Source organism: Lathamus discolor, chromosome 3 (genome assembly GCF_037157495.1).
Source record: "Lathamus discolor isolate bLatDis1 chromosome 3, bLatDis1.hap1, whole genome shotgun sequence".
In the NCBI taxonomy this organism is placed as follows: Eukaryota; Metazoa; Chordata; class Aves; order Psittaciformes; family Psittacidae; genus Lathamus; species Lathamus discolor.
The window spans coordinates 130,272,625-130,296,689 of record NC_088886.1 but is presented as its reverse complement, the minus strand read 5'-3'; the positions used below and the strand labels follow the sequence as shown (position 1 = coordinate 130,296,689).

Below are 24,065 nucleotides of genomic sequence, written 5' to 3'. Positions count from 1 at the left end.
TAGGATAACCTTAAATTTCATGCCCCAAGCACAGCAGCCTTTGCAAGGGCCAAATTTAAGCTACTGGTATAATGTTATTTAAAAGAAAAAAAATCATCCTCTCCATCATTCAATATTACCTAGAAACTTACCAGCAGAGACACAGACTTGCTGTGAACACAGTGTACCAAACATTTTCAGAGGGAACTAATGTTCTGATGTGCAAAGTGCCACAGTCAAGTAGCCTGCTCAATCAGCAAAGACAGAAACAGGAGAAAAGAAGGTGGGGGGGGGGGGGGGGGGGGGGAAGATGGGAGGAGACAGCCCAGAAGGCAAAGGCCACAGGAGTTTTGCAAAATCAATTTCCTTTCATCTGTCAAGCACAAAGCATCAGGGCCCAGCAAGGAAATTCTAGAAAAGCAGAGGAAAGAAAGGCTTCTGGAAAAGCCTTTTCTTACTGTTTGCTTTAAAAGTTTGAAGCTGTCAGCTTCAAATACACTGCCAGCTGGCTAAAGCAAAAGAGGAACAGTTTGCTGAAAAGACTGTCTTTCTAAAACAGTTAAGACAAGTGGGAAATAGTGCGTTGGTCTAGGCACTCTGAACACAAATGTATTTGGAAACAGAAAAAAGAACAACACCCTTTATGAGATCCTTTAAATGGGGACAGAAAGGACTCAGTCCCACAAAAAGAAGCAAGTATGACAGAACAACAGCTGGATTTACATTACACACCCAGATGAGAGATTAAGGCTGTATTACCCAAGGCACCAGACCACAACCAGCACAAAATGCTTCTTGGGTAGAGCAAAGACCTCCTACAGCTGCTACAGCTGAGATCAGTTTTCCTCCCACTGCTCCCCCAGGGACTAGCACCTGGACTGCTGCTCACTGAGTAGGAAGAGATGGCAGAGTAGACACAAGGACAGACCATGGGGTAGGACTGAACAGCAGGTGCTAGTCTTTAATCTTGCTAATGTAGTTTAATATCAGCTTTGTTTTCTTGCAGTCCCCTTTGCTAATTGAAAAGCTTGAGGAAGCAGCTGCTTATCTGGCAGGCAGGCATCAGATTTCCTAGCAAAAGCTGGTCTGTCTTACCTGTGTCATTATCTGCCCTTGCTGTAACCTGCAGGGCTGCAGGCGGCTTCACCCCAGACCCAATACACTCCAGGAGGGTGAAGAGCGTGTACCAGTCATCCCCAGAGTGAATGTTGGCAGCGTTGGTCTTCAGGAGTTCATGGAGGCCATAGGCAACCTCATGGCTAACTCTGGACAGTACATTTGGCTTCATCATGAGCAGGATACGTAATGAGAGGAGAACCTGGCAGAGAAGGAGACAAGAATAACAATCCCTATTACTTACACTCTATTCTCCAGCAAAGTCCCTCTTCATTTAATTAGAGCTACTTACAACTGCTGCTTGTTATCTGCAGCACAGACAGGTTAAATGTGGGTCCATCCAACAACAATTGGTTTCCTGTGTTGTCAGATGTGGCCACAAACCCCCAATAACCGACTTTCCAAAATCCCTTACCTGTGCACTGATTTCTTCCCGGCGAAGCAGCCGAATGGCCAGTCTCAGCAACCCCACCACTGCCCTCTCCACCAAGAAGCAGAACTCCATTGCATGGACACAGAGATGATAGAGGTGGTCTCGGACAGTTTGCCAGACACAGGTCACACGGTCCCTAGCCACAACAAGGAGGAGGGAAAGAGGAGGATGAAAGGAGATGAGACAAGCAGGATCTAGCTACCTCTCCCTGAGCTCCTGACAAGCCAGTATTTCTTCATTTCAACAAAAATCACCAGCCGCCAGATATAAGAACAGACACATAGAAACAACAAAGCCATCAAATTTCTTATTTACTTCTTTACTTGCAAAGCAATCAGGTGAGAGAATTCTCCCTCCAGAGTTTAGTTTATATTCTCCAAATCTCAGGATATCAAGCAATAATTCATGGGCGAATAGCCCCTCTGTTTGCACATGGTAGAGTGGAATCACTAAGCCCTGAAATTACAGCCACATGCTGCTTCAGCTGGCAAATCAAGCACATAAGGAACTCATTCCCTGGACCCAGGCAGCAGCTGCAGTAAAGCAGGGACATTTACACTGAAACTGCATGTATTTCAAGGTCATACCTATTCTCCAGCACAATCCTCAGAAGCATCTCCAAGCAGAAGGCAGCATCTTCTTCATCATATGTCTCCTCATCAGGAGTCACAGAGATTAGAGCCTAGGAAAACCAGGAAATGTTTGTGAATCACAAGCACCCCAAAACTGGGGGACCAACAAGTGAGGACCAACAGAATGGCTTGAGTCTGGGCATAACTGCACTTCACTGTCTGGAGAGGTTATACACAGTCGATCAAAAATGCATTGGACAGAGGTCAAGCTAAATCTATAGAAAATTGTATTTTTTATTATGCAAGATGAACTTAAAAAATATTAAACTGATGAAGTCTCTCAGATGGAGAGGAATTGTGAAAGCCAGCAGCTTCTTGCTAAGAATACTGTAAAGTACAGAAAAGGCAAATACCTAGGAATAACTACAAGTACTGGAACTATTGTTCTCCAGCCTGCATATGGAAGAATTGCTTGCATAATAGCGGCAAGAGCAAAATGTTCCTCCAGAACTGAGGTGACACTCAAAAACTAAGTCACTATTTCTTCATGTGGGCCAGCAACACAGTGGTCTGTGTGATCCAATCAGCAAGTTCCACTTCAGCTGTTTTAAGTATTGTTCATTGGAGTTTACCCACTTATCTTTATTTTGAAACTCAATACCTATTGTTCAGAACCTCTGCAGCAAGTCTTGATAAATAAATATTCCTTTGTTTTAGCATGAGTCCTAACAATGTCATGAACCCTGTTGATGAAGCTAGTGAATTGCAATTACAGTAGCCTGAAGGGAAAGGCATTTGCACTTTAAGAAGCCATGGAATTAGGCAACACACACACTGCCAGCCCACACAGCATCCTTGCAAAGGTTGCACTGCACTATTTGCTTTTGGAAATGGTGAGTAGCAGCCAGATTTGTTCCACACCCTGGAGCAGTCTCACACTACACGCTACCCTGAGAAGCCACTACCAGAACCAGGTAACTAACTACCCTCCCCCAGGGAGGTAAGCTTCTCTAGCCCACAGGCTAGTGAGTCCAGCCTTATTACACTTCCCGCAGCAGGCAGGTACCACATTACCTAGGGACACACACTCAAATATTTCTGTACAGATCTTGCTTCTAAAATGGCCTTTAAAAATGTTCTCATTAGGCACACGGCACATCAGAAAAGATGAAAAACCATAACCTTAAGCTCCTACAAGAGCTACACATATATTCAAACACTTAACGTGACTTCCTCAAGGCTTTTAGAACACATTCCACAATTTAATGTCTTCCTCTGCTACTAAAGCAATTGTGGCTGCCAGCACAGAAGTTACATGTAACAGCTGAACTAATGACTGGTTTCATATCCCAAATAGGTCCAAGAACTCCTTCAGGCACAGAGCAGCTAGAGCAGCATATATGCATGATCATGCATAGCGTACTTGGTCCATCAGCAGTCCAGTATCTCTCTCACCTTCATTAGCTCCTGGAGGGATTCAAGTTGGAGGAATTTGCTTTCTGTGATCAACTTCTCAGGATCACATTGCTGCAAAAGACAAAAAAGAGGATTGTGCATCCGGGGAATGGGGAAGGCATACAAACAGAAATGCAGCTTGTTCCATGAAGGATACAGATAGTGGCTTTAACAGAATTACCTGGAGGAAAACTCCTGCCAGCCAGTTCACTCCTTCAACTTCAATTACCTTCAACAGACCTGATCTATGCTAGACAGATTTTGACAGATAACTCCTCTGTGCACACACTACTCAAAGTCCAGGTTCAGATTTTGTTGGTTTATATGCCTGAGCAGTGTCTTGGAAAAAAATAGTAATTTGAGAATTGTTAAATTTGTCTTCAAATGTAGGACTGCAGATCCCAGCCTCCCATGGGGAATCATTCCCGTTTTCATTTGTTACTACATTTGTGCACAGCAGTGTGCAAGCTGTCAATGGAGATGTGCTTCTCTGTAGTTTCTTACAACTCCCATGTCCTCTGGAACCAGCAATACTGCCTAGAAGCATGTATTTCTGTGGCCTGTTACCCACATAGTACTGTCACCATGAACAAAAGCAGGTTCTTTTTCAGCCTGTATGTTACCTTTATGCATTCCAGAGCTGCTCGTTTTGCCTCCTGTGTCTCTGTAGATGGCCCTCTCATACCAGATTGCTCTGTCCCGCTGAGGGTGAGCCAACTAACAAAACTCAGCACTGTAGATTCACCACTGCAAATCAGAAGACACCAGCATCAGTGAATACTAAGAAATCATATAATTCTCCAGCTCTGGTACAAAAAGGACTGCCTAGGCCATCTACACTCACCGGTTAGATGGTGTCTCCTCACGCTGCAGATAAATTTTGCCATTAGGATCCACAAAGTCTTCGACCTTGAAGATGGACCAGAACATGTACACGATCAATTGCCCACTTCTTTGAAGCCTTCCCTCTCAAGCCTGTAATGTTTCACTTAGTGATGAAACACTATGCACAACCACCCACATGAAGGTAGTCACCCCAGCTCTTTACCTCCTCACCCCTTCAGTAAAGTCTCACCCCCATCTAGCAGTACCAGTACCGTATTCTAACACTTTGTGCCTGTAAGCATGTCCTTCTGTACAATACTCAAAATCTATTCAAGTAAAACAAACACTGGAATTTCTTAAATACAACAGAAAGTAAAATGAGAAAAAAAATAAACCCTAATAAAAGGGGCTGGAGGCTGCACAAAACTTGAACACTACACCCTTTTTAGGCTTTCTAGCTCTGTACAGACTTTACCAAAGCCAGAGCTCTCCCCATCTTTGAACTGGTGCTATGAAAAGCCATCTTCCCACTCCCCTACTCTTCAATTACCCACAGGCTGGCTATTATTACCTCCACCATGGCCTTGGGCAGCAGCTCTGCTCGGAAAAGCTGTAACATGGCCTCCATGATGTTTTTCCAGCCCTCCCGCAGAATGTCACCATGGCGATGGGCCAAGTGAAACACAGTCTTTGCTGCAATATGGGCCTTGGGATTACTTCCAAAAACAGTGGGCAGGTTTTCAATAGACTGCAGGAAAGAAGAGGGGGTGGCAATCATTCAGCAAGAGTTGTTTTCTTTTCAACACAAATTAGGGCAGACTGTTCAGAACTGGGTATGGAAAAGACAACAGTTCTGTGTACGATGCTTGGATAACTCCTCGGCTCATATTCACTTTGCACAGAACGAAGGACAAAACAGCTTACCCGCTACAAGATGAATAGCTGAACCACCTAGACATAAGCTCTCCAAGAGTAACAACAATACGGAGCATTTTGGAAGCGCTTGCTGAAAACTTGCTAACAGTAATTTATTCTGCCATGGGAACTCATTCCAGGATCAAAGTTTTCCTCAAAAAAAGCTCCTCTGGAAGCAGCAATTACTCTGCTCTACTGTTATAAAAGGAAACTACAGCCAAAAGCACTACTGACTTGCAAAGCTACCCCAACAACTACTTGAGAGCAAGATTCAAAGTATGAGTGAGGAACCCTGACAATACAGTTTCTGCCAATAATTGCTGGATAAGAATTCCTCATGACCTGTTCAATGCACTCACAGCTCTTCAAAATAAAGAAAGTATGCTAACTCATTGAAACAACCCAAATATATGCTGCCAAAAGAAGAAAAAACCCAGCAATCATGTGAGCTAGTATCAGACACAGACATGCTCCATGTTTCAGCAGTTACTTAAGCTCATTGCAATGTTCCTTTTGACAAGAGATGGGCTTTGACATTCTCTTGCTTCTCAGGACAAAAAACATACTTATTCCTTCAGCAAGAAAGGAGAGAGAAGACAGGAAATAGGATGGATTGAAAACATGGATCTTTCAATCTCAGACTGGAAACTCAGAAAAACTAGGTCTTGCTTCAGCCACAGTGCTGGAAAAGCTATTATCAAAATGGGTCTTTGATATACAGGTGAACTCCCTCAGAAGTGCCAAGTCTGGAAGTCTGGCAGAAATGTGACAACCCATTTGTTTTTTCAATTGTTGCCATGGGGAAACCACATGAATACAGACATCACTGAAGTCTCAGAGTGCAAGCAGCAATATGCATGGTTTTGTACTGTGGCAACAAGCCACAACCACAGAATTAAACCACACATGGGTTTTGCTACTACTTATACACTGACACACTATGAGTCTTAACTGTTAATCAAGAAGTCTCTTCTTAAATCACTTGATCCCCCTCCATGTTCCTTTTCATTGCTCTTCTTTCAACCAAAGTGGCCATACATAGTGATCGCAGTGCTTGGAGAAGATGCCTGATAACCAGGATGATCTGCCCTGGGGAAGTGATGAGCAGCTAAAGTGACACTTTGATGCTCTTCCCTTGCTTTCTAACAGTTGCTCTTTGTTTTGCCTCCTTAGCGCCTGAAGACAGCCCCTCCCCTTCTCTCCTTCCACCAGACTGTCTCTCAAATATTTGTTCAGTTGTCCTATCGCACTACCGTCTCCAAGCCTTTCAGGAATTTAGGACAGCAGAAAGTAATTGGTGTACTTGGAATCTGGCCAAAGATAAGAATTCAAAGCTTTCTTCAAATCCAGAAGTCGCTGATTCTATGTCATCACCAAAAGACATGCCTGCTTAAATTCACACAGACCTCGGACTGCTCCAGATTCCATTTTCACAACTAGATGGGATGCAGCTGGCAATAGCCGGTGCCTCTGAGGGCTCAGTCTAGTTACTTCTACTGTGTAAACCTGCATCAAACAGTTAACTTCATGGTGGACATTCCTCTGCTTGTTTATCTATTGTTACTCTGGAGGTCTGGTATGCCTGGAGAGGATCAAGCATTTCATCTTTACTGTTGTGAGCAGTGGATGATGAGGGAATCTACAGCAACAGGACTGCCTTTTAATAGTCAATCTGGTACTTTTTCACTCTTATCAATGCCAGAATGCACAAAACACACAGTCCAAGCAATTCCATCTCCCTGCAGCCTAATTCCATTAACTGGATTAATTTGCAGGACTGTTCATTTTCTGCTATCCCTTCAAGGGATTAAAAAAAAAAAAAAAAAAAAAAATCACCCATTTTGGCCTTTTTATTCCCATGCTTTCAGCCTTGAATGATTCTGTTTCCCCTTTTTGTATGTATAGCAATTCTATTCTGCACAATGGAGGTCTTGCACTGGTTCTCAGAGCAACGCTGCGGGAGTCTATGCAAGCTCTGACTCTCCAAAGATGTTGCTGTTGTCTTCTCCTCGGCACAAAAGCACAGTCTGCCACACACTACTGTAGGGGAAAACAGGCTAATGCTGTAACACACCAACAGATTTGGGCAAGAAAAGCTTACACGAACCACTGTACCTTTAATTTATTCTCACAGTACATTCTATGGAATAGGTCTTTAGGGCTTTCTGAAAGTGGGGCTAACAGCACATCTTATTACAGACTCCACACACCAAACAACAATTCAATGTACTTGTTTTTCTAACCTCCTTATGCTGGGTGGATGCACAGCCCCTACACTTTGGGAGGGGCTTGCTTGGGATCATGGACCATCACTGTCTTGATCACAGGGAACACCTGGAATGAACACTTCTACATCACAGCATTCTGCTCTGCACAAACTGACACTTCTGAGGGTCATATTTACATATTTGTGCTATAGAAGTCCTACTTCACTACTCACTTTTCATTGCCTCCTCCAGAAAACTCTGGGCAGGGCCTGACAGGTACCTACAGATACTGTGATAACTAAAATAAGCAAATTTTACTGCTTAGCACAGGAAGACAGATCAGATACAATAAAAGCCATGCTTTTTTCCCCTCCTTGCAAACTTACCTCACTGCTGAGGGCTGTAAACTTGCAGAGAGAAATTATAAGATTGTCAAACACATCACTAAGGCCATAGTGAGCAGAAACCATTGCACATTTTCTGAGGAAAGAAGATGACAGAAAATAATGTAGTAAGTCAACACAGACAAGCCTGTCTACAGGACAGCAAATCAGAGAGCCTCTCTGTTGACATTTTAGACCTTCCTTTCCACTTACTCCAAATGAATACTGAGGTATAGAAGTCTAATATTATCCCTCAAATAATCTCAATCCTCATCCATAGATCCTGATATTTGTCACTTTCAAGAAGTGAATCTAAACACAGACTACTTAGACCTGAGCCAGAATAGCTAACCTCCTCTCTTGACATAAGAGAGTTGCCAAGACTGGCATTAGTGTGGAAGTTTAGTTTCCAAGAGATCATGGTTACAGCAGTATATTAACAGAGCTTAAAACTATGCTTAAGTCATCATTTGATCTGGATTTAAGCACGACCAAAGACTGTTCTAATACAGTTTCCACAGATAGCAAGTTTGGCTATTGCCACATACACCAGAGGTTCTGTTCATATACAGGGATTTTGCCAGCATCACTGTGCAAGTTAAAAGTGACTTTTTCTCCTCACTTCTAAGCAGCACAGCTATGTCAGCAGATCTTTTAAATCTAACCAGGTTGGAGTTTAAAAATACATACCTCAGGCACTTTGATTTATTACAGCACAGCAGTCAAGCCAAACAGTGAGCAGTAACCAAGAAAGGCCAAGATGGGATGAATCAATACAAATGACAGAACAAAAACTAGAGGACCACAGGTCACTATAAAATGCTCTTCAATTACTAAGAAAAATAACAGCCGACATTCACTGTGATGTCTCTATCAGGTAAACAGGAGACAACAGCCACACTTTAACTCTTCTGCGTCTTTACGATTGCAAGAGTTACCTGAAACCAGAGATAGCCTTCTGGATGATTGTTTCTTCTAAGCTCTTGTCAAAAACATAAGAAAGTGCAGCAATGGTTGGCCCCCATGTCATGGTGAAGAGATCATGGTCATAGCTTCCAGGAGGCACATGGAGAAATATTCCCTCATCAGTGGCACCACGATGTAGGAGGACATTCCAGATATAGTTTTCCTTTACCAGACCCGTCTGTTCTTCTGGCATCACTATCTCATCATTTCTACAAGGGAGGAAGGCAGAAAGGTTGAATTTTTCATTCTGAGCCAAACATAACATTTACACAGTGCCTTTCATTATTACATGGTCCCAAAGCTAGGCAATACCTACTTTGGAGTGATTTTGCCAGCTCCTGAAACATTCTATTTTCCTAGGGCTGCCTGCTTCCCCTGCCCCTCTCTGCTATCTTGTATAGGAAGTTTGGTGGCTTTCAGCAGCACCCAGCAGCAACCAGGTAAGGGCAGTATTGAAGAAACAGTTACCTTACACTACATGTGCAAAGTGCAACACATACTGTAGTTAAACAATGGGAAATTTTGGACAGCACACTGGCAGTGCTTCCACCCTCCCCCACTGGTACAGCTTCACTGCCCCCATCCCAACTCTCACCCCATTAGAGTGCTCTGCATATCTCATCACTCCCAGATAAAAAAAATTTGTCATATCACTGCAGTCAACAGTAGGCATGTTGCTGTATAAGAATAATGCAAAGATTCCTATTGTGCCAAAATCAAGTGTCAGAAAGCCAAGCAGTAAAAAATTAAAGATAAGTCAAGAAATATATGATGGGTGCTTCACAACCAGGGTACCACAGCTCCTTACTCTAACTGGATTAAAGGTATACAATAATAAACCAAGTATGATTAATGCCAAGCAGTACTTGCAATCCCAGGTTAATATATATCAACCTAAATGCATACTCTCTTGACTTGCACAAGAGAGAACCCTCTGCAAATGACCACATAATCAAGCAAAAGTCTCAGGTCTAGTAAGTACAGTGGGTTGCAGCCGATCTGAAAAGTAGAGGTCTTTCTGCAACAAAGCAACAGAAGCAATTTTCATGTGCTAACAACAACCATAAACCCCTCTTGATTTATGCATAAGAAATAAGCTCTTCTCAGTTTCAGATGCCTGCACATTTTGACAAAAGCAAATAATTACTGAGCTTATATAGGAAAATACATTTGCAATCAATAGCACATTTTTTTCTAAGAACCCATATTTGATTAATGCCAGCAGAAGAAAGTGAATGGTTTACTTGGAAAGTCTCACGAGATTAAATTGTGCTCAAAAGTGAAATGCTGAGATCCTGAAAAGATCATGCACTGCTTTGCACAGAATACAGCCTGATTTCCACCTTGCCCCAAATAATAAAATGGAAACAAATAGCTCCTCATCAACTATGACACTGAAGCAATCTGAAATGGAGCAGTACTGAAATGACAGACCAAATATTTTAGCCACAGAACATACTGAAAAAGCTGAAGCATCTTGTGAAAGGAGGCTAAAATGGAATAGATTGGAATACAGGCACTAGATAACGAAAATATATGAAAATATTCTCAGGGCACTATTCAAAATATTAAGAACACCCTCAGCGGAAACAGGCCAATCGGAACTAGAGCTCTACTTGAAAGCTAGAGCTACCTCTTGAAGAATTTCTACACATTCAGCAGAGACAGCATCCCCACTTTCCTGGAGAAGGCTCAAAAGGGAGGGTCAGCCTCATCACACTGTCCTGCTTCCAGCCCTAGCCACTGTCTGCCACTGCAGATTGAAATCAGCCGAGAGTCACATCCTGTCTCCTCAGAGATGTTATCCTGTCAGCTTCAAATTAGCTGGGCTTAGATTTATTGATAAGCTAGGTTTCTGAATTATTATTAAACTCTCCACCCAGACCTAGTTTGTGCACAAAAAGGCCTCAGCCACCAGGAATTCTCCTCAAATACTTGTCAGTGTGCCAAGAGCTTCAGAGGATGGCAGAACAGACTGATGCAGACAGCAGCCTCCTATGAAGAACTCAAAAGTAGAACATCTGAAATTGAGACATGTTATGTTAAGGCACCAGTGCTCTCCTAAGGGTGAGACACTCTCTCTGGACACTCTAACACAAAAAGTTCTAAAGAAGTCTAAAGGCTTGGTCTGGAGAAGAGAGCTTTCTTAGATACAGCATTTCACATGTGCTGGTCTTGCTCAGCCATTCTGTTGCATGTTGACAGAAGTAAAGTTTTTAACTTAGCTTAAGCTCTGTGGATTAAAATACCATGGCAAGAATCTAAAGATACAAATCCAGTGCAGTCTCTGTGACGGTACTTGTTAACACAGCTCCACATGGAGCTGGAAATTAGTACGAGGCAAACAGACACATGACCAGTAAGTTGCCTTCTATACTCTCCAGAGGTCTCACAGACCAAGCAACTCCAGTTTGTTCTCTGCATACAAGGAGATCACGGGTTTATTCTTACTTGATGGCATGGTACATGTCTTCCAGTATGTCCTGTTCAAAGTCTTTGCCTCCATTCACACCTTTCAAGTTCTTCCGAAACTCCTGAAAAAAAGTTACGAAGTTAATTCCTAATATCTCCTGCTTTAACTGGTTGGCTAAGATCAGTACTCCACTTGTTTTTCATGGGACCAGAAGGAGATTTTCCTGTGTTCTTCAATGTGCAGCCTCCAAGTTCAAAGGCTAAACGCTATTCTTAGAGGTAGTAGTGTGGAGCAACCCCTGTCTCTGCCCACAAGGAAAGAACAGAGACACAATACATTCTTAGCTGAGACTAGGCATCAGAATGACAGGTCTGTACCACTGCACTGATACTCACAGGACCTGAACCCTCTAGTAAGCCCACAGCAGTGCAACAATCTTCTCATTCTTACTATGTCTTAAGGTACAGTTTGCTCACACACACATGCAAGCCTTTTGATAAACTTGGCAAGCTGTCTGCTAAGTCTGTATTTCCTCAGACTGCCCCTTACCCACAGTCCCCCTCTCAGACTGCACTCAACTTCAGTGCCGCATACCAGCTTATTGAGCATGAGTGATGAATGCCAGGGAAAAAAAAGGAGAATGCCACTTAGATAAAAACAGGTACTACACTGCTATCAAAACCAGAGAAGACAGGTGCCTAACACTGGTAGCACCCACCTCCAGAGTCATTGGGACGTTCTGCTTGCGGACATTATGGTTGTGCTGGTCAGTGTTCAGCATAATAACCGCATAGGCCAGGGCAAAGCAGGCATCACTATTAGCAAATGGGGACCCATTTGATTTCTGAAAGGCAAAGGCATGCACAAATTAGTCCTACAGAAACAGTGGTATCAGTGTCCCAAGACAGCCATTTTCCTACCCACAGTACTGAATCACCTCTGGGACAAACAAAAACCTTAGGCTCTGGCTCCAGCTTCCAAAACACTGGACATTTATGTGCCACTACCATCTCCTACAAAACAACAGCTGCTGCCTGCTGGGCACAGTAAGCTTATATAGGCAGTTTAATCTGACATGTCCACTATGGCAAGCATATGCCCAAGAAAGAATGCAGTTTTGAGCTTTCTGCCCACTAAGTACACACCCTCCAATGTTCTGTGAAGGCTTCTAGCAGTCTCTGGATTACAGGCGCCTCTCCTGGCAATCTGAAGGCCTCTAGATAAAGTCGTAAAGCTTCATCCAGCCTTAAACCTTGGAAACTGAAAGTCCTGCAAGAAGAATTAAATGCAATGCAATGAAATGAAATGCAGTGCAATAAATCTGCTGACTACAACAGTTAGTTTCAGCATCAGAATACAAGGTTTCACAGAGAACAGGCAGTAAAGAGGGGAGGGTAAGGAGAGAAGAAATATCTTAGAATCACAGAACAGAATGTACCATAAACAGGCAAAAAACAATAAAAGACAGACAACAGTCCTACAGGTGATAATGCATGTAATCATGTCTCTAGTCTTCATAGAGACTGCTCCTACTGAAAGGAGCTCAAGTATCATGCTATATATATCTAAGGTATTACCATATGCAAGAGATGCATAGGATTAAGGCATGATGGTACACAGAGAACTAAGCAATACAAAACCTATGTCTCCACTCTGTTTTGGTGCTTTTTTATCACTGAACTCTTGACTTTCACCCCTTTCTGATTAAAGAAAGTTACTCACCCAACAAAGCTTTCCAGCAAGTCTATGTTCTTACGGTCACTCACAAATTCCCCAATCATCTTTTTGTCTAGACGAGGATTTTCCCGTAGCCACCTGGCCACCTCATTGCTGTCGATGGGGGTGGCAAGAAGGTTCTTCTCTTGCAGAAACTGTATCCCTTTCTTTGGCTTTTGGTTGAACTGCTCTGTGCCGGTTATCAGGAGCTGAAGGAGACATTATGGTAATTACAAGCTCAGAGTGTATTTCTTAATTTAGACTGTTCTTGGCATTTGAGGCAAAAGCTAAGTAGAAAATACAACAACCTTAGCATAATAAAGTTTATTGTACTGCATAATCTGACAAGATTGCTAACCAAGGCCAGAAAACCTGCATTTATCACAAGGATTCACTATCAAATACTACTGGACAGAGCAAGCATGAGCCGCTGTCTTTGAAAAGCTGATCAATTAGCTCTGCTACCCCAGACATCTTACCTGCTCTATTAGGTAAACAAAGTCTCTGATGAACCCCAGACACGTGGCAAGATCATCTTTACCAGTTACAACTGCATTTCTGCTCCATGCCCTCTTCTGCACCCTTTGGCTCCAAGCTCTCACACTCTGTCTCACTGCCAGGAGACAAGCAGCAAGAATCCTTGGCACTTATTCAGCAAGTGCAAGAAAGAACTGCTGCAAAAGCTTAAACTAAGAACCAGAAAACATTATGCTAGTGAGACATGGTACAGGAACATCTGGTATTCCAGCATGACAAGGCTATCTGTAGGCTGGGAAGAACAAATGCATTTTTTGGTTTTGAATGGAAGTCAGCTACTCTGTCCTGCTTAATTCTTCTTTTAGGAAACTAGACTGTACCACTGTCACAGTGTAATAAAACCCCTGACTAAGAAAGGGTTAAATTAATGTTCTTGACAGCGTTCAGAAAAACCAAAAGCACAAACAACTATATGAACTTTACTAAGGCACCAGAATAAATGTCAGTTCCCTGTTAGCTCCTATCACGATCAAACTGCTAAAGATGACCTAGTGAACTAAATTCGTGACCATCATGATTACTAGCTCCCCTGGGTTTCTCAGTACCTCAGAGTCCACTAGCCCTTCTGTTCTCCACTTCCCCTGCCTGTGGGAACATCTTCCAATTGCGGCAAAACACTGAAATAGCATGGAGTGCACAAGGACCCAGTGAGGGCATAACAAAATAATAACCATATGCTGCCTGGTATAACAGGCCTTAAGAGACTGTATGTTGCTAGCAGCTGTTCAAGCTTGAAATCCTGTAACCCAAGTATTCGATGGACTGATTATACTTCTTAAGACCACCTGAAAGGAGACCTGACTGCTAGCAGTCTGCATTGCATTTACAGTCATGTCAGACCTATGCTTCTGAGCTTCTGGCCCCTGCCTTTGGAAACAAAGAAAAATCTTCATTTGATGCATAATTTATTTTCTGGTTTTATTTAGCTTTTTTCCTCTTTCCAGCTGTGGTAACGTTTATTACTTCAGAGGTTAAAGGAAGCAGAAACTGCTGGTGCTATATCAGCATCAATATTACTCAAACTGATGGTTTTGTGTGCCACGTTTACATGCTCAGGATGAAACCATTAGCAGATTTAGGGTCAGGAAACATTTTTCCCTGGGCAAACTAACAGATTTATGAGTATCTTTCTGCCTTCTGCTGTAGTGTAAAGCACTGCCCTTTTTCTATGACCACCTGGAACTTCTTTGAAGCAACTCTCAACCACTGGCAATGCTCTTGATTTCTTTTAACCCTGTTTTCCAGCACAATAAAGCTGGAGTATTATGAGAGGTTTTCAGTTATAACAGTGGAAGCATTATGCAAGCTCCCTTCTCAACAATAGACTCTTATACAAAGCCCATCAGCAAAGCTGCCATGAAAGCTAGACTTAATGCAAAGTGTTACAAATGAAACAATTACTAAATCAATATTAATTTCTTAGAACATAGGTAACACCAAAACTCAGTGGTTCTTTGAAGACAAGAACAAGCAGACCAGTACACAAGACAACACATAAATACAAAGCTATCAGCATGGAGCACCTTTGTCAACACTAGACCTAGACTGGAACCACTCAGGAGTTTTGCATTCCTGAGTTTAGACTATGACTTGGATTAATGAGGTTCAGAGAAATGGACATCTAGACAAAGAATGGCTTCATCACAATCAAGACAGTCTTTTCAGTTATCCATAACAAACAAATCAGAATAGCAGGCTGGACTGTTAATTTCTACTATGTGCCTCTTGGTATGCTGTCCATTTACAGCTTTGATAAGAGTAGGGAACCTGCCATTTTTAATGAAAGTACCAATAATGTAAACTAAATCCATCCACCCAGAAATCAGATGGATCAAGCTTACAAATTGTGCCACAAAATTTCCCCAATGCCTCTTGCAACTTTTAGCACAACTAACACAGAACAGATAATAATCACTGCTGTCTCTGCAGTGTAGCAGATTTTCAGTGACTACTTAATTCTTACCAGCAGAGACTAGAACTCAAGAATTCTGAGATATGACCACTCATGCAAAGCTCACATAGGATGGGAAACAAGGAGAACACTCAAAAGATCCATTTGTAGCATATTCCAAATCATACCTTCTTTTTGTTCTTAATCTGCATAAGTTCCTGAGGGTTTGGAAGGATACAAGAAAATCGAGTAGGCTTCCTGGGAATAGTCTTCTCAGCTAGAAGGATAAAGCATCATTACAGACAAACCTATCTCCAGAATAGCACTCAGCCCACAACAGAGTCCCATCCAACTTTCAGTCTTGGAGTCTTGCTGCAATGTGCTGCTATTCAATTACTACATTCCTCCCACCTATATTTTCTCCAGCATAATTGCAGAGTAGCTTCTTGTCCTGGACATTTTCACACATACACAAGATTTAATTTTCTGGCTATTCTGACTGCCTACATTACTGATCCCCTGGAGGCCTCCTGACTATTAAAAATATTAAGAACCGGTTTTATGAATGTCACAGACTTTTGCCCCAAAGTGACCCACCAGACTAACCCCTCTCCCAGAAGAAATGTAACAGTTAGGCATATTTAGCACACACACAATAAACTGATATTCACCACATAACTCCTCCTGATTTTGAACACACACTAGCTACAACGGTCTGTTGTATAGCAGGACCAGTCAGCAAATGTCATATACACTCAGAATGTCAGGGTAAGTTGGAGACTATTACCTGCTTCACTTCCTCCTTCCAGTTCCATGCAGCCCTCCTTCATCTGGTCAGCCATAAGACAACCACTGGTGGGAGGACATGCCCCAGCTGGCTCTGAGACTGCACTGGAAGATTTTCCCTCACTGAATACTCTCTCGTTATCTGTAGAAATTAAAAAAAAAAAACAATCAAACCAACAAATCAACCCACACATAAACAAACCCGTAAGCCAAGGGAAAAGCTAGCAACAGAGAAATAATTAACTGATCACTCTGAACTGAACATATGCTCATTCAAAGGAGTTCCCCCAGGTGACTGCAATTCCTCAGTATCCTCAGTATTTTGTCTACATGAATTCCATGGCATGCCCTTTTTATGTTGTGACTGCCAGTCTTGACATGGCCTTTATATAAAATTCCACAAGGGGCACATTTTAGTATCTGTAAATTTTACAAATAGGAAGGATATTAACATCAGTGTGTAGTTACAAAACATGCAACAGGAAGACTGAAAAGATATATTTAAGGAGCTTACTATGTCAGCTACCAAAATGAGATCTACAAGTTTAGCACAAGGCTAAGCTTAATATCAAAATATCAAGGAAAGTGGTCTTACTATTGCTTGTTTCTTTGGTGCTGCTCATAGTTTCTGGGCTGGATTTGACAACTTCCTTCTCTTGTTGATGTATGTTACTCAGCACTTTGGCCTGGCAATGTGCCTCAGTGCTATCTATAACTGTCAGCAACGCTTCCAGAGACAACAGGTGAACAGTATACAGCTGTCCAGAAACTGGGAAGGCATTCTGGAAAATAAAATATAAGTATTAGTCAACTTTCATGCCTCTGTCACTGTAACGGGGGAAGGAAGCTTCCCCCACAGCTTGGGGAAGCCTAAAGCATACAACAGAACACCCTAAATTTTTCACTTGAAGCTTTCTAGTACATACTTATTGGTTCATCTGCTCTGACATTATCAAAGCACCATGGCTATTCTTTTCTCTTCTGCTTCTAAACGTTAAATGTCTGTCTTCATCTCTACATACTATTCACCCCGACCCTTCTGACCACTCCCATTCTTAAGCGCTGCATCTTACTGGCTTCCTCTTCCACATCCCGTGGCTCCCTCCCTCTAGCCCAGCAGCTGCAGCTCAGCACCTTGGAGAGCAGCTTGGTGAGCTCCTCGAAGAGGTTGGCGCAGTAATAGTCACAGTCGTAGTTAATGTACAGCTCAGTCACAAAACTGGGGATCCTCCACAGCTGAACAATGGCTTCCAAAGCCATCTCCTTCATTTCATAGGGCATCTTTGGGTTTTCGACAGTGATTATTTCCATCAGCTTCTTGACATACATCTGGCAGAAACACAGGGCAGCTCAGTTTAAGGAAAGAAAAGAGAAAGCAGGACAGTGAACAGCTTTGAGGACTACAGAAATAGATTTAAGCTTCATCTTCCCACATGACACTCCGTCTTTAATGATGTCTCATTCCAGAGGAGGTTGTAAAAAGTTTTCATACAGTTCTACCATTCAGTGCACCTGGATTTACTGTTCTAAAAAGAAGAATAAAGGCAGGTAGTGCAGTACACCAGTCTCAAAGACATTATCCACCAAGAAAAGGCCTACACGGCCTACCCATAACCCACTGAGTAATTTATACAAAGGTGAATTGACATTTAGATTGTATCTTTCTGTTTAGCTATATGCATTTAACTGAAGCCCAATAAACCATTGCTAGGTACCCCGTGATACTCAAAAAAAACCTCACCTCCAGCTGGAATTTCAGATGCTCTCTCATGCTCTCAAAGAGAAGAAAGCACACCCTGAGGGAGGCTGCATACAGATTGAGCCGTTCAACACTCAATAGCTGAACAAGAAACAAAAATACCTTTAAGAATTACAAAGGCTAATCATTATGTGCTATAAGTAGCAGTACTGTGGCACTGCAGGCATCACCTGCAGCAGCCTTGAGATCCACACTGCCTCCCACAACAACGGTGTTTCAAAAAACAATCCTTTATTCAACCTCCCGGCCACACTTTTTGATAAGGAGGATGAGTATACTTAACTCCCTTCTGCTTCTGGTAGTACCTCTCCTAGTACAACTTTATTCTTTTGCCATATCTGCAGATCGTCTTAGTGAAGAAGGAACATGAGAGAAGACCTGCCTCTGAGATGGCCCTTGTGCAATTAATAGCTTAGGACTCCAAAGGTTCTGCCTACAAGTAAGCTGGCAACTTGCACCTATAATTACCTCAATACCAATTATAACAAAACACAGTGTTATCCCATAGTAACAGTTAATTCAAATCACCTTCATACTTCTTGGCCCTGGTCTGAAGAATAAAAGAGCACACCTCTCTGGCTTTGCAACAGCACTGCTTGTTTCATTAGTGCAATTCAGAACTCTCACTGCAATGCAGCAGAGAGCTTATTTGAAGACTGAGACCTGCCAAACTTCAGAATACTAAATTCCACTACACTCTTTGATGCAAACTAGTTCCTGAATCCCCACTGCCATATGACATGCTAGCATAAGCCAGACTCACTTGAAATAGGTGCCGGCACAATTCCTCCTTCACAAGTCCCAAGAGAGACTGGCAATTTGCAATAGGTGCTGACTCCAGGGCAACAGTTAGCAGCTGCAGCCCCATGTGGATCATCACCTCAGAGTTGTGGCGGTCATGAGGGTTGGTGAGTGAGATAAGAAAGCGGAACAGTTCCCTAATACATGGTAGCCCATAAGGGACAAGTGCTGCTCCTAAAGGAAGAAGAGAGATTAGCACTCTAAACTTTGCTTTTGCTTTTTGCAGGTGCCTAACAAGTGTTACAAATGAAATTGTTACAGACCTGCTGAAGAACAGGAGCTTATCACCCTCTTAGCAGAAACGAAAACAGAGTAGTGGAAAGGAGAAAGGACTTCAGCAACATTGCTCACTTCTCACCTTCTTTTTGGGAAGACTGAGTAAAACGTACTCCTCGGGGATTTACGTAGTCCATGTCATGAACTGAGGCAGAGTCAGACTGTTCTGCTACATATGTGCACTCCTCTAGGACCTCAGGGATAGACTCAATGGAAGCTGACTGGATCTTCTCCTCCCTCAGGCTTTCATTCTTCATTGATATCAGTCATTTGAGAATGAAAGAAGCAAAACAAGAGTTAACAAGCACTAAGAAAGGCTTATCTGTTCACAGTTCATTTGGCTCTATTAAAACTACACAGGTCACTAATGGAAGAGGAACACGAAAAACAAAATATAAGAGAAAAGAGCAGCTCTAGATAATATGCAGCCCTCTACAACCTTTCATGTTCATCTAGTTCTTATCTTACAATATTCTATTGTTCTAGTTCTTATTTTACAATATTCCAGGTTGCAAGGCTAAGGACTTTGAAGATACTTCTACAGACTATCAATTCTTGCTGCCCCTGAGGTCAGGATTCGGCTCTTTTTGTTTGTTTGTTTTAAAGGCTACATAATTTCAGCACACTATTTCTATCAATAACTTCTTGGCATTCTTACCTTTCCAATTATCTGCAGCTCTGAAAGGTTACCTCAGCTCTAATCCATCCCCTCAACAAACAATATTACTGTTGCAGAGGAGGTGGACACAACATAACAGAAAACTTACTGGTGAAGACCTTAGTTCAGTTTTCTTCTATTTCACACAAACACCAACAGCTCTATTTCTACAAACTCAGGTAGAACTGTTCACTAAAAATAATGAAATGATTTGTGCAGATTCCTCTGTTTCCCTCTTAACAGTTTCTCTTTACATTACGGCTAATGGTATTGGGGGAATACAACTAGCTACGCAGATGCATTGTTGAGCCACACAATTTCTGAACCAATAGGGATGGTCTCAAGAGAAAACAAAGAAGGAATGTTTATGAATTTACAAATCACTCACAGTGAAGAATACTTATTCTGACCCTAAGCTTTGAAATAGAACATATTCCCTACAACCAAAAAGAGAGACAGAAACAGAGTAAGTGTGCTAAACCCACAACTAATTTTGCTAGGAATTGGAACTTTTCTCTGGAAGTTATACTCACGTACCTGGAGTTCAGCCTGATTTTGATTTTCAGTGACTCTGGCCTCATTCGAAGGCACTCCTGCATTAAGTCCCAAAGAAGCAACTTGGTCCAAGTCTGTCAGATCTTCCTTGGAGGTAGCCTGTGAGGACAACTCCAAACCACTGTCTGTAGCAGGGCTGACTGCAGATGAAACATTTTCTGAGCTCCCAGAGGAGCTGGGAGGAGCATCTATGAAAGTAACTCCGCTTGCTGATGAGAAACGTAAGCAAAAAGATCAGTATTATTTTGTCCCTCAATTGAAAATTCATACATTGAATACAGTAATGAAGAATACATTTGATCACTACTTCACACTACAAATAATCTCAGAGAGTTATGCACTAATGTAGAGAATGCAGACAAAGAAAGCTCTCTTCTGCTAAGCTGAATTACATGGGTGAACAGGTGAGATATAAGTAGTTTTCCACATTAAAACACAACAGTTGGAATCCAATAACCTCAGCAAACTACTTAATCACATAATTAAAGAGTGCAGAGAGTTTCTATAGCTAAGGAATCTGAAAACGGTCTGAAAGGTGTACTTTACTCTCTGATACAATGGCACAAACACTTTTAAGACCTGCATTGAGAATTCGTCATTCCTTCAAAGTGAGAATTTTAAACTGATTGGAAGGCAAGACCTATTTCTTTAATTCTCCCTAAATAAATGGAATTGTAACAGAATTCAAATGGGTCTGAAATGGATCAGTGAAGGATTTTTACTATTTCTAAATGAGACAACGCTCCAAGAATCTAAATTTCCTTGTTGAGGAAACCCACAGAGTTGCAGCTCCACACTTCTGAAAAGAACTTGAAAAACTTAAAACAGTAAAAAGGAGACGATATACTGCAGAGCACAATAATAAAGGCACAAACCAGAGTTATGTTCTGAATTTACATGTGAAGTGTGTACAGTTTCACCCAGTGGTGTTTTATTGCAGACTTGATTTTTGAAAACGTCTTAAGTAGTCAGATGTTACTCGATTTTTAAGAAATGCAACAGAATACATGATCAATTTTGCAATCTTTTCTTCTTCACCCTCTAAGCCAGGATTCTGGCCTAAAAAGCACCATTAATACATTATCTAGCACTACAGAGTTAATAATATGCTTTGTAACACAGTTCAGTTTTCTCTCTAAAATGTTACAGGAATTCCAGTGCTCTTTAATGGAATTTAAAACCTACTTAAAAACTTAAATACAACGATAATTTATGTAGAGATGAGTTCTCATATGGATGGATGTTCTGAGTTACATGCCATTTAATATTATTTCCTTAAGTTTTCAACCAATCACGCTGTTGTGTAGAAACACACCTGGGATCATTCACACTACACTGAATATTTTCCTGTGACAGAGTAAATGTCAAACTAGGCATTTTACACAGCTATTGTTTCTATTTTTCTGCCTGCTTCCTTTCACTGTTAACATTTATGTCTGAGCCACCACAACGTAGAGTGAACGAGAGAGTACTTTGCAGCCAGAGGGACTAAGTTAGCCAGAAGGGGTTAAAAAACAGTTATAGCTATTTAGTCTACTCCCATACAACAACAGGATAAGGAAGTTCCCAACGTTATATTCTCGAGCTCACTGCACTAGTCATAGAATCACAGAACAGTTAGGGTTGGAAAGGACCTCAAGATAATCTAGTTCCAACCCCCCTGCCATGGGCAGGGACACCTCACACTAAACCATGTCACCCAAGGCTTCATCCAACCTGGCCTTGAACACCACCAGGGATGGAGCACTCACAACCTCCCTGGGCAACCCATTCCAGTGTCTCACCACCCTAACAGGAAAGAATTTCCTCCTTATCTCCAATCTAAACTTCCCCTGTTTAAGTTTTAACCCGTTACCCCTTGTTCTGTCACTACAATCCCTGACAAAGAGTCCCTCCCCAGCATCCCTATAGGCCCCCTTTAGATACTGGAAGGCTGCTATAAGGTCTCCATGCAGCCTTCTCTTCTCCAGGCTGAACAGCCCCAACTTTCCCAGCCTGTCTTCATACGGGAGGTGCTCCAGTCCCCTGATCATCCTCGTGGCCCTCCTCTGGACTTGTTCCAACAGTTCCATGTCTTTTTTATGTTGAGGACACCAGAACTGCACACAATACTCCAGGTGAGGTCTCACAAGAGCAGAGTAGAGGGGCAGGATCACCTCCTTCCACCTGCTGGTCACGCTCCTTTTGATGCAGCCCAGGATATGGTTGGCTTTCTGGGCTGCGAGTGCACACTGCCGACTCATGTCCATTTTCTCATCGACCAGCATCCCCAAGTCCTTCTCTGCAGGGCCGCTCTGAACCTCCTCTTTGCCCAATCTGTAGCTGTGCCTGGGATTGCTCCCACCCAGGTGTAGGACCTTGCACTTGGCATGGTTAAACTTCATAAGGTTGGCATCAGCCCACCTCACAAGTGTGTCAAGGTCCCTCTGGATGGCATCCCTTCCCTCCAGCATATCAACCGGACCACACAGCTTGGTGTCATCGGCAAACTTGCTGAGGGCGCACTCAATCCCACTGTCCATGTCAGCAACGAAGATGTTAAACAAGACTGGTCCCAACACTGATCCCTGAGGGACACCACTCGTTACCGGTCTCCAGCCGGACATCGAGCCATTGACCACAACTCTTTGTGTGCGGCCACCCAGCCAGTTCTTTATCCACCGAGTGGTCCATCCATCAAATTGGTATCTCTCCAATTTAGAGAGAAGGATGTTGCGTGGGACAGTGTCAAATGCTTTGCACAAGTCCAGGTAGATGACATCAACTGCTTTACCCTTATCCATCAATTCTGTAGCCCCATCATAGAAGGCCACCAAATTGGTCAGGCAGGATTTCCCCTTAGTGAAGCCATGCTGGCTGTCACCAAGCACCTTGTTGTTTTTCATGTGCCTTAGAATGTCTTTCAGGAGAATCTGCTCCAAGATTTTGCCAGGCACAGAGGTGAGACTGACTGGTCTGTAATTCCCCGGGTCTTCCATTTTCCCCTTCTTGAAAATGGGGGTTATATTTCCCTTTTTCCAGTCATCGGGAACTTCACCTGACTGCCATGATTTTTCAAATATGATGGACAGTGGCTTAGCAACTTCATTCGCCAGCTCCTTCAGGACCCGCGGATGGATTTCATCAGGTCCCATGGACTTGTGTACGTTCAGATTTTTAAGATGGTCTCGAACCAGATCCTCTCCTACAGTGGGCCTACGGTCTTCGTTCTCACAGTCCCTGTGTCTACCTTCTAAGACTTGGGTGGTGTGGTCAGAGCCTTTGCCACTGAAGACTGAGGCAAAGAAGTCATTCAGAACCTCAGCCTTCTCCAAATACTGTGTAGCCAGTTCTCCCGAGAGCTTCCTCAGGGGGCCTATGTTGTCCCTACTCTTTTTTATTTGTTACATACCTGTAGAATCCCTTCCTGTTATCCTTAACATCCCTAGCCAAGTTTAATTCTAACTGGGCTTTAGCCTTCCTAATCTGGTCCCTAGCTTCCCGGACAACATCCCTGTACTCTACCCAGGCTGCCTGTCCTTGCTTCCACTTTTTATAAGCCTCTTTTTTCCTTTGAATTTTCCTCAGCAGCTCCTTATCCATCCAAGGAGGTCTCCTGTCACATACTGTGTTATTTCTGCAGGCTGGACCAAAGCACATGAAAAAGGATTCATGCGTATACTCATTGGTTTCCTGCACACAATCTCAGCTACTTTTGCTGTTCCCTCTACTTTTTTTTCCTACATACCTCTTCATACCACCTTACCATTTCAAGGCCTCTGTTCTTCTCATAACAGTCATAAGCACACCCCTACTTCCCTGTCCCTTAATGAGTGCAGCCTT

At 42.6% G+C, this 24,065-nt stretch overlaps 1 protein-coding gene across 3 annotated transcripts in view; it reads right to left on the bottom strand.

The window, feature by feature from the left end:
- GBF1 (golgi brefeldin A resistant guanine nucleotide exchange factor 1) overlaps nucleotides 1–24,065 on the bottom strand; it is a 110,369-nt gene that overhangs the window by 7,346 nt on the left and 78,958 nt on the right. For all 3 annotated transcript variants that reach the window (XM_065671766.1, XM_065671767.1, XM_065671768.1), the window contains exons 10-30: nucleotides 20,226–20,452; nucleotides 19,113–19,281; nucleotides 18,717–18,928; nucleotides 17,936–18,034; nucleotides 17,329–17,523; nucleotides 16,790–16,976; nucleotides 16,196–16,336; nucleotides 15,597–15,685; nucleotides 12,987–13,189; nucleotides 12,410–12,533; nucleotides 11,983–12,108; nucleotides 11,303–11,385; nucleotides 8,824–9,060; nucleotides 7,889–7,982; nucleotides 4,952–5,128; nucleotides 4,400–4,464; nucleotides 4,179–4,302; nucleotides 3,556–3,627; nucleotides 2,116–2,210; nucleotides 1,511–1,664; nucleotides 1,075–1,297 (exon numbers count right to left, since the gene is read on the bottom strand). In XM_065671766.1, the coding sequence (XP_065527838.1) occupies nucleotides 1,075–1,297; nucleotides 1,511–1,664; nucleotides 2,116–2,210; nucleotides 3,556–3,627; nucleotides 4,179–4,302; nucleotides 4,400–4,464; nucleotides 4,952–5,128; nucleotides 7,889–7,982; nucleotides 8,824–9,060; nucleotides 11,303–11,385; nucleotides 11,983–12,108; nucleotides 12,410–12,533; nucleotides 12,987–13,189; nucleotides 15,597–15,685; nucleotides 16,196–16,336; nucleotides 16,790–16,976; nucleotides 17,329–17,523; nucleotides 17,936–18,034; nucleotides 18,717–18,928; nucleotides 19,113–19,281; nucleotides 20,226–20,452 (3,096 nt within the window). The remainder of the gene's footprint in view (nucleotides 1–1,074; nucleotides 1,298–1,510; nucleotides 1,665–2,115; nucleotides 2,211–3,555; nucleotides 3,628–4,178; nucleotides 4,303–4,399; nucleotides 4,465–4,951; nucleotides 5,129–7,888; nucleotides 7,983–8,823; nucleotides 9,061–11,302; nucleotides 11,386–11,982; nucleotides 12,109–12,409; nucleotides 12,534–12,986; nucleotides 13,190–15,596; nucleotides 15,686–16,195; nucleotides 16,337–16,789; nucleotides 16,977–17,328; nucleotides 17,524–17,935; nucleotides 18,035–18,716; nucleotides 18,929–19,112; nucleotides 19,282–20,225; nucleotides 20,453–24,065) is intronic.